At 38.7% G+C, this 10,000-nt stretch overlaps 1 protein-coding gene across 1 annotated transcript in view; it reads right to left on the bottom strand.

The window, feature by feature from the left end:
• The window catches only part of lypla1 (lysophospholipase 1), an 11,745-nt gene that overhangs the window by 909 nt on the left and 836 nt on the right, over positions 1 to 10,000 (bottom strand). The window contains exons 3-9 of the mRNA XM_061921490.1: positions 8,111 to 8,176; positions 7,986 to 8,033; positions 5,467 to 5,537; positions 5,317 to 5,390; positions 5,149 to 5,250; positions 730 to 906; positions 1 to 648 (exon numbers count right to left, since the gene is read on the bottom strand). The exon at positions 1 to 648 is cut by the window's left edge and continues 909 nt beyond it. Of these exons, the coding sequence (XP_061777474.1) occupies positions 589 to 648; positions 730 to 906; positions 5,149 to 5,250; positions 5,317 to 5,390; positions 5,467 to 5,537; positions 7,986 to 8,033; positions 8,111 to 8,176 (598 nt within the window). The 3' untranslated portion in view covers positions 1 to 588. The remainder of the gene's footprint in view (positions 649 to 729; positions 907 to 5,148; positions 5,251 to 5,316; positions 5,391 to 5,466; positions 5,538 to 7,985; positions 8,034 to 8,110; positions 8,177 to 10,000) is intronic.

Below are 10,000 nucleotides of genomic sequence, written 5' to 3'. Positions count from 1 at the left end.
TATTAATGAGGTGTGTACCTGAAAAATCTGTTTTAAATGCTAGCATGCTAACGTTAGCATGCATCAAATACCAAAATATGACTGGAGGTGTACACCTACAAAATTAGCGAGCATACTAATATTAGCATGCTAACAGGTATCATTCGTCAAGTAAAAAAATATTTGATGCTGAGGTGTATACCTGAAAAATTTGCAAAAAACGCTAGCATGCTAATATTAGAATGCTAATGATTGTGGAAAAAATTAGCCACGGGCCGCACTTTGGACACCTCTGGCTTAAGCAACACTACACGTATACATCATTGAAAAAAACAAAACATTAGCCCTAATTACTCCTGTAGAAACGTGTGCTGCGGGGAAAATGGCGTTCGGCATCAACAATCAAGCAACTAACGTCACTCTACCGTAACACTGACGATCGCATGGCTCCATGGCGGGACGTGTCGCTGCTCCTCGGCGTCAACATCAAGCGCTCCTGTTTGCCTCTCAAAAGGGACGGCAGAAGCGGCGTGATTTTTTTTTTTGTCTTTTTTTTTTTTTTTTAGCTGTCAAGCTGATCGTAGTCCTGGTGAAAGCCGAAGAGACAACTTATTCCTCGCTGATGGCGGGGAGCAGCTTCTCGATGAAGCGCTTGACGTCCACCATTTCCTGCACAGAAGCATAATAATAATAATAATAATACATGCTGGGTTGAGACAGAAATTCATGCTGCTCTGTGTGACTGTTGACCTCGGGACAGGCGCTGTGAGGTAGACCGCGGTACGACTTGAAGGTGACGTTGGCCGGGTTGATGAGGCTCTTCATCTTCTCGGCGGTGCGGCTCCCAAACGAGAAGGGCACGAGCGGGTCGGCGTCGCCATGGCACTGGAGGACGTGCATGTCCTTGTTAGCGCTGCCGCCGCACGCCTGCAGGAGACCGGAGATTAGAAATGATGCCATCGAATAGATGAGGCAATTCCTCAAGGAATTGCCTGCCAATGCTCCAATGCTGAAGTTCAACTGAAATCCTGGAAGTGTTTTTAGAATTGTTGAAATATCAATCAATCAATGTTTACTTATATAGCCCGAAATCACTAGTGTCTCAAAGGGCTGCACAAACCACAACGACATCCTCGGTAGGCCCACATAAGGGCAAGGAAAACTCACACCCAGTGGGACTTCGGTGACAATGATGACTATGAGAACCTCATAGCAATGGATGTCGAGCGGGTCTAACATGATACTGTGAAAGTTAAATCCATATTGAATCCAACACAGTCGCCACCGGATCGGACCGGACCCCCTCCACAAGGGAGAGTGGGACATAGGAGAAAAAGAAAACAAAAGGCAGATCAACTGGTCTAAAAAGGGAGTTTTCAATTCCCAAACTGGCTGAATATTTTAAAGTTGGAACAGTTCGAACACTGCCCCAAGTGGAGGAGTTCAAGTACCTAGGAGTCTTGTTCACGAGTGGGGGAAGAGTGGATGGTGAGATCGACAGGCGGATCGGTGCGGCGTCTTCAGTAATGCGGACGTTGTATCAATCCGTTGTGGTGAAGAAGGAGCTGAGCCGGAAGGCAAAGCTCTCAATTTACCGGTCGATCTACGTTCCCATCCTCACCTATGGTCATGAGCTTTGGGTCATGACCGAAAGGATAAGATCACAGGTACAAATGGCCGGGTGGCGGGTCTCTCCCTTAGAAATAAGGTGAGAAGCTCTGCCATCCGGGAGGAACTCAAAGAAAAGCCGCTGCTCCTCCACATCACCCGAACGCCTCCCTAGGGAGGTGTTTAGGGCACGTCCAACCGGTAGGAGGCCACGAGGAAGACCCAGGACATGTTGGGAAGACTATGTCTCCCGGCTGGCCTGGGAACGCCTCGGGATCCCCCGGGAAGAGCTGGACAAAGTGGCTGGGGAGAGGGAAGTCTGGGCTTCCCTGCTTAGGCTGCTGCCCCCGCGACCCGACCTCTGATAAGCGGAAGATGATGGATGGATGGATGGATGGATGGAACAGTTTGAATCAGATTAAAAATGTGGGAGTTGTGGAAGTTTGAAGAATGTCCCATTGATATCAACGGGAATATCCCAAAAATTTGGGAATTTGGGGAAAAGCAGGAATTTTTGGGAATATGGTAAAAAACTTGAATGGTCTAAATGAGTTGAAATGGTGGGTGTTGGAATTATTATTATTATTTTTTTGTATATAAATCGGTCGAGAAATGTTGGAATAGTAACATTTTTAATTGACAAATTATATTAAAGAATTCCTGGAAGTTCGGGAAAACCGGGAATGTTTCCAGTTGTACGGCACACATTTCCCAAACTGGCTGAATATTTTAAAGTTGGAACAGTTTGAGTCAGATTAAAAATGTGGGAGTTGTGGAAGTTTGAAGAATGTCCCATTGATATCAACGGGAATATCCCAAACATTTGGGAATTTGGGGAAAAGCGGGAATTTTTGGGAAAATGGTAAAAAACTTGAATGGTCTGAATGAGTTGAAATGGTGGGTGTTGGAATTATTTTTATTTTTTTTACATATATAAAATCGGTCGAGAAATGTTGGAATAGTAACATTTTTAATTGACAAATTATATTAAAGAATTCCTGGAAGTTCGGGAAAACCGGGAATGTTTCCAGTTGTACGGCACACATTTCCCAAACTGGCTGAGTATTTTAAAGTTGGAACAGTTTGAGTCAGATTAAAAATGTGGGGGTTGTGGAATTTTGAAGAATGTCCCATTGATATCAACGGGTATATCCCAAAAATTTGGGAATTTGGGGAAAAGCGGGAATTTTTGGGAAAATGGTAAAAAACTTGAATGGTCTGAATGAGTTGAAATGGCGGGTGTTGGAATTATATATTTTTTTTATTTATATAAATCGATCGAGAAATGTTGGAATAGTAACATTTTTAATTGACAAATGATATTAAAGAATTCCTGGAATTTCGGGAAAACCGGGAATGTTTCCAGTTGTACGGCACACGTTTCCCAAACAAGCTGAATATTTTGAAGTTGGAACAGTTTGAATCAGATGAAAAATTAGGTAGTTGTGGAACTTTGAAAAATGTCCCATTAATGTCAATTGGAATATCCCCAAAATGTGGGAAATTCAGGAAAAGCAGGAATTTTGGGGAAAATGGTAAAAAACTTGAATGGTCTGAGTGGGCGGTGTTGGAATTTTTCAAATCAGTCGAGAAATGGTGAAGAAGTAACATTTTCAATTGAGAACTGGTATTAGAGAAACTGGGAATTTTTCCAGTTGTACGGCACACATTTCCCAAACTGGCTGAATATTTTAAAGTTGGAACAGTTTGAGTCAGATTAAAAATGTGGGAGTTGTGGAATTTTGAAGAATGTCCCATTGATATCAACGGGTATATCCCAAAAATTTGGGAATTTGGGGAAAAGCGGGAATTTTTGGGAAAATGGTAAAAAACTTGAATGGTCTGAATGAGTTGAAATGGCGGGTGTTGGAATTATATATTTTTTTTATTTATATAAATCGATCGAGAAATGTTGGAATAGTAATATTTTTAATTGACAAATGATATTAAAGAATTCCTGGAATTTCGGGAAAACCGGGAATGTTTCCAGTTGTACGGCACACGTTTCCCAAACAAGCTGAATATTTTGAAGTTGGAACAGTTTGAATCAGATGAAAAATGAGGTAGTTGTGGAACTTTGAAAAATGTCCCATTGATGTCAATTGGAATATCCCAAAGATGTGGGAAATTCAGGAAAAGCGGGAATTTTTGGGAAAATGTTAAAAAACTTGAATGGTCTGAGTGGTTGGTGTTTGAATTTTTCAAATCAGTCGAGAAATGGTGAAGAAGTAACATTTTTAATTGAGAACTGGTATTAAAGAATTTGGGGAATTTGGGGAATGTTTCCAGTTAAAAAAAAACAACCACATTTTATTGACCTGATTAAGAGGAACTTTTGTACGGTTGAAAAAATTGGGAAGGAGAATTCGCCAGAAAAAAGGGTCAAAGAAAAAACGGGAATTCCTTTGAACTTTGAAAAATAATAGTTTGAATGTCCGGGATGAGTGGAATATGTTGAAGGTGGAATGGTTTGATAAGCTTGAACAATTTCAAAAAAGTGGAAGTTTGAAAAAATTGTAAATTCTTTTGGAATGGGAAAAAATGTCCCGGAAAACCTGGAATTCGGGAAAATTCTGGGAATTTTTGGAATTTGTCAAGGGAAAGACTGCAATTCCTGAATAGGCTGAACAGTTTGAAGTTGGAACGGTGTCATATTGATTTCAATGAGAATTGTCAGAAACCAAAATGTTGCATACTGAAGAGACTGTCAGAGAGTGGCTTGAAGATGATCCGTAAATCAAGATCTATGCAACATTTTGAACAAAGAACCACCATCACATGTTATGTAGACCACATTTAAAAAAAATAATAATAATACTAAAATGACCCCTTTAATGCACCCTATAGTCTGGTTCACCTTTTGTATGAAATAAGACCTGACTAGACCCGCTCGTCACCAGTGCGCCTTATATCCTGTGCGGCCTACGGTCCGGAAAATACAGTATTTCTATTCCTATTGTCAGAATAATTGTATTTAAGTTATCACAAAACTTTGTGTAACATTGAGTTCAGCTCGCCCGGCGAGAAGACAAAAGCTGTCTTTGAACCTACCAAGAAGAAGGCTTACAAAACTCCACTGTGTAGGATGGGAAGCAACATGAAGGTGTTTTATTTCTTTCATGTATTGTAATCACAGAAAGATATTGTCTTGACCGAGATGTATAAAGCGAAGAGGAAGCAGGACCTGAATCCCCTCCAGGGAACTCTTCTTTGAACTGACCTTTTCTTTGAACTGTTTTAATCAAAAGGGGATGGCTGTTTACGACCCCCGCCCTTTGGAAACACCTGTTGCCATGTAATCAGGGAAATTCCAAATAAAAGAGGCGTACAATCTTTCGCCAGAGCGGGGTGAGACTGTACAAGTGTACAGTCCAGACGTCTCTCCTAAATAGAGCCAAATGTAGTTCTGTCTCTGTTTGATTCCTTGCTTCTTGTCTTGTTTAATATATGTAATCAGTGTTCGAACCTGACACCTATTATTTTTGGGTTGAATTGTTGTCAAAAGCAGAGGTTGAAGTTTAACCACCAAGACGCAAAAATGCAAATGAAGGCAACTTTTACCTGAGGGAAAGAATTGCGCAGAGGAAGCCAGCAGCTGAGCGCCACCACTCCCGCCAGCTTCTGCTGCGTGGTCAGAGCGGTGTACAAGGACAAGGCCCCGCCCTGGACAAAAGAAGCACGAGTGTCAGACGGACGTGACGCAGACAACGTTGAGTTCACCAAGCCGACCTGCGAGAATCCACCCAGGAGGATTCTGTGGGAGGGAATCCCGTTCTTCACTTCCTGGTCTATCAGGGCTTTAACTGCCCAGGAGAAAATTACACTGATGATTTCCTGCCTTGAACGACACATCCAACACTTGTAAGAAACAAAACGTACGGTTGTCTGACGCTCTCTTAATACCAGCTTCATCTTCCTCTGCTTCCGGACTCAAGCCGTAAATGTCAAACCTGAACAGACAACAGCATGTAAATAAATAAATGTGTTTGTTTCTGTTTGTGCGTAGGGCTGGGCGATATGGCCTTTTATTAATATCTACATATTTTTAGGCCATGTCACGATACACCATATAAATCTCCATATTTTGCCTTAGCCTTGACTGAACACTTGATGCATATAATCACAGCAGTATGATGATTCTATGTGTCTACATTAAAACATTCTTCATACTGCATTAATATATGCTCATTTTTAACTTTCATGCAGAGAGGGAAATCCCAACTAAGTCAATTTACCAAAAACTGCATTTATTAAAGAGTTATTAAGCAGTGGCACAAACATTCATGTCATTTCAAAACAGAAAGTGCAAGATTGTCAGAGACATTTTAAACAATCTATTAGTGCACTTTTGTGCATGATGTCACGAAGGTGACATACTAAAACAACACTGAATTAAAGAGCACTTTTTGCACAGAACGCCGCTACAATAAATTAAAACAAATAGAGTGCACTTTTGTGCATGATGTCACACAAGATACTTCAATAACTAAAAAAAAAAAAGAGCTCAAATAGTGTATGTCCTTTGCTATGTGGTAGGTTCCTGCGGACGTTATGTCCTTCTGTTGTTGACTATTTTTTTCAAACGGTGTTGATCTGGAAATTGTTGATTCGGTATTTTGTTATTGTACAGATGTTGAAATCCAGAGTTTCAAGCACTCTTTATTCTCTAGCGCAGGGGTCACCAACGCGGTGCCCGTAAGGACCAGATGAGTCGCCCGCTGGCCTGTTCTAAAAATAGCTCAAATGGCAGCACTTACCAGTGAGCTGCCTCTATTTTTTAAATTTTATTTTTTTACTGGCAAGCTGGTCTCGCTTTGCTCGACATTTTTAATTCTAAGAGAGACAAAACTCAAATAGAATTTGAAAATCCAAGAAAATATTTTAAAGAGTTGGTCTTCACTTGTTTAAGTAAATGCATTTGTTTTTTTTACTTTGCTTCTTATAACTTTCAGAAAGACAATTTTAGAGAAAAAAATACAACCTTAAAAGTGATTATAAGATTTTTAAACACATATCTTTTTACCTTTTAAATTCCTTCCTCTTCTTTCCTGACAATTTAAATCAATGTTTGACTTTTTTTTTTTTATTGTAAAAGAATAATAAATACATTTTAATTTAATTCTTCATATTAGCTTCTGTTTTTTCGACGGAGAATATTTGTGAAATATTTATTCAAATTTATGATTAAAATTCAAAAATATTATTCTGGCAAATCTACAAAATCTGTAGAATCAAATTTAAATCTTATTTCAAAGTCTTTTGAATTTCTTTTAACATTTTTGTTCTGGAAAATCTAGAAGAAATAATGATTTATCTTTGTTAGAAATATAGCTTGGTCCAATTTGTTATATATTCTAACAAGGTGCAGATTGGATTTTATCCTATTTAAAACATGTCATCAAAATTCCAAAATTAATCTTACTCAGGAAAAATTACAAATGATGTTCTATAAATAATTTTTTTTAATTTTTCAAAAAGATTCGAATTAGCTAATTTTTCTCTGCATTTTTTTCGGTTGAATTTTGAATTTTAAAGTGTCAAAATTGAAGATAAACTATGTTTCAATAATTTATTTTCTTTTTTCCTGTTTTTCCTCTTTTAAACCGTTCAATTAAGTGTTTTTTTCTTCATTTATTCTCTACAAAAAAACCTTCCGTAAAAGGAAAAAAAATGTAGAACGGAATGACAGACAGAAATACCCATTTTTTATATATAGATTTATTTATTAAAGGTAAATTGAGCAAATTGGCTATTTCTGGCAATTTATTTAAGTGTGTATCAAACTGGTAGCCCTTCACATTAATCAGTACTCAAGAAGTAGCTCTTGCTTTCAAAAAGGTTGGTGACCCCTGCTCTAGCGGGAGACTTTACAAAAGCTACAAATTAGTAGAGCTGCTATTTTTTTTTTTTTAGCTATGCTTTTTCCGCATACTCGACATATTACGTTTGTCTCTTCAACATCTTACCCCTTGAAACCAAACCACCGCCAGATAATGAACCCTGTGCTGTTTTTTTCTTGGGAATTAATTCTTCTTCCGTCATTTGTTACCAGATTCGCACCTTCTCTCTCTCGTATTACCACTCGCACCGCACCGTTAGCACCACAGCTAACGTTTCCTATGCCGCTACCTCCCTGTTCGGCGAGGGTGTATGAGTTTGCACGCGCAACAGTATGTGGCGTATGTAAGAAGGTGCGCTTATTTTATGTTTCTGTGAGAAGGAGAGACAAGAAAGAGTGAGAAACGCCTGTAGTGTAATGCCCGCAGCTAAAAGCAACTACTACACAACATTTACTCAAATATCACAAAATAGTCATTTTCTATATCGCACAGAGACAAACCCGATATATATCGAGTATATTCCATATATCGCCCAGCCCTATTTGTGTGTGCACTTACCAGGAAGGCATGGACATTCTCATGTTCAAGGACACTGGCATGTTGGGACTGTGGGGGGCAAACAATGCAGACTTTTACATGCTTTACAGCGACAAATATTCCTGAAAAACCTGGTGAATACTCACGCGTGGGGGCAAATGTACTTGACGTGTGCTGACTTGATGCCAGCGAAGGCTTCAGCCCATCCATGTCTGTCAAAAATCACCCAGTTTCATTCAAACCACACACAGTGCACTTGTGCATTGAACAGATGTTTTAGTATTATATGTTTGGGAGTAGGTTTTTACGCACATTTGTTTTTAGTGTCAGCAATTGCCCACTCTGCAGGTGCATGACACTTCACTGGCAACCCCACTAAAAATGAATTGAAACCTCACAACATTTGGGTTCAACTTAATTCAAAGAAAAAAAATGTTTACATACAAAATTATATATACATATACATATATTATATATATATATATAAACAATAAAAAAATACATACATATATTAATATATATATATATAAAATAATTAAAAAATATGTATATATATATATATATATAAACAATAAAATATACATATATATATATATATATATATATAAAATATATAAATAAAATAATAAAAAAGATATATACCGTATTTTTCGGGCTATATGTCGCGTTTTTTTTGTAGTTTGGCCGGGGGTGAGACTTGGCCAAACTCCATCCATCCATCCATTTTCTACCGCTTATTCCCTTTCGGGGTCGCGGGGGGCGCTGGCGCCTATCTCAGCTACAATCGGGCGGAAGGCAGGGTACACCCTGGACAAGTCGCCACCTCATCGCAGGGCCTAACTATTAAATTAAAAAAAATAATATATATATATATATTACTTTCTTTTTTTTTTTGGTTTGGCAGGGTCTCACCCCTGCTGGACTGTGGAGAAGACTGCGACTTCATGTTATGCCTTTTTTTCTATTTGCAATCTTCTAAGGTAAATATCAAATTTTTCCACAGACTAATAATACATTTGAAAATAAAATAACAATAATGAATGAACCAAACATTCAAGCTTTGAAGTAGCAAGAGAAAATGCATGAATAAAACGTTAATTATTGGTCAGTTTGCTGGAAGTTTCTCGGAAGAGTTAGTGCCACCAGAGGTTCTGGGTATTTGTTCTGTTGTGTTACGGTGCGGATGTTCACCCGAAATGTGTTTGTCATTCTTGTTTGGTGTGGGTTCACAGTGTGGCGGATATCTGTAACAGTTCTAAAGTTGTTTATACGGCAACCCTCAGTGTGACCTGTATGGCAAATATTATGTGACATGCTGTTAGTATGGAGGAAAAGCGGACCTGACGACAGGTTGTAGAGAACGCTAAAGGCAGTGCCTTAAATGCACGCCCCCAATATAGTTGTCCAGGTGGAAATCGGTAGAAATTTGGGAGAATGGTTGCCCCGGGAGATTTTCGGGAGGGGCACTGAACTTCGGGAGTCTACCGGGAAAATTAGGAGGGTTGGCAAGTATGAGTATTAGCGGTGAATGCGGTGTGTAGGAGCCTAAATACTGTTTAAGTTAATTTACATTTTATGGAAGGTGCTTTATGTTTATTCAGCCAAAAGGGGACTATTTACTTTATTTGCATAAGAAAATTGATATATTGAATGCTTAGAGTAATTATATAAATCTCACTTTAATTGTAAATATTACATTTGTCAAAATGATTTGATAACGTAACTGTTTTAAGTGCATATATGGCAGAAGGATCTGTGCGGTAAGGGGGTTTTTGGACGCAAGGTCTTATGGGTAGTTGCTGTCAGGTGCGGTGGAATCGAGCCACACAGTTTTTTGACCTCATTTATACTTATTCTCATTCATACTTTTTCTAACTAGTACTGCAACAAACTCTCTTTATTTTGTCATTCATTTGTTCCCACATCGTGACTGTTTTATGTTTTGAATTATTAATATCACAAGTAAGCCATACAAACGAAGAAGAACGTCTGGAGTTTTGTTTTGTTGTTGCCGCAGCAAGCGGAGTGATTGTGAT

This window comes from Nerophis ophidion, linkage group LG15, assembly GCF_033978795.1.
Source record: "Nerophis ophidion isolate RoL-2023_Sa linkage group LG15, RoL_Noph_v1.0, whole genome shotgun sequence".
In the NCBI taxonomy this organism is placed as follows: domain Eukaryota; kingdom Metazoa; phylum Chordata; class Actinopteri; order Syngnathiformes; family Syngnathidae; genus Nerophis; species Nerophis ophidion.
This window is presented reverse-complemented; position numbering and strand designations above follow the sequence as displayed.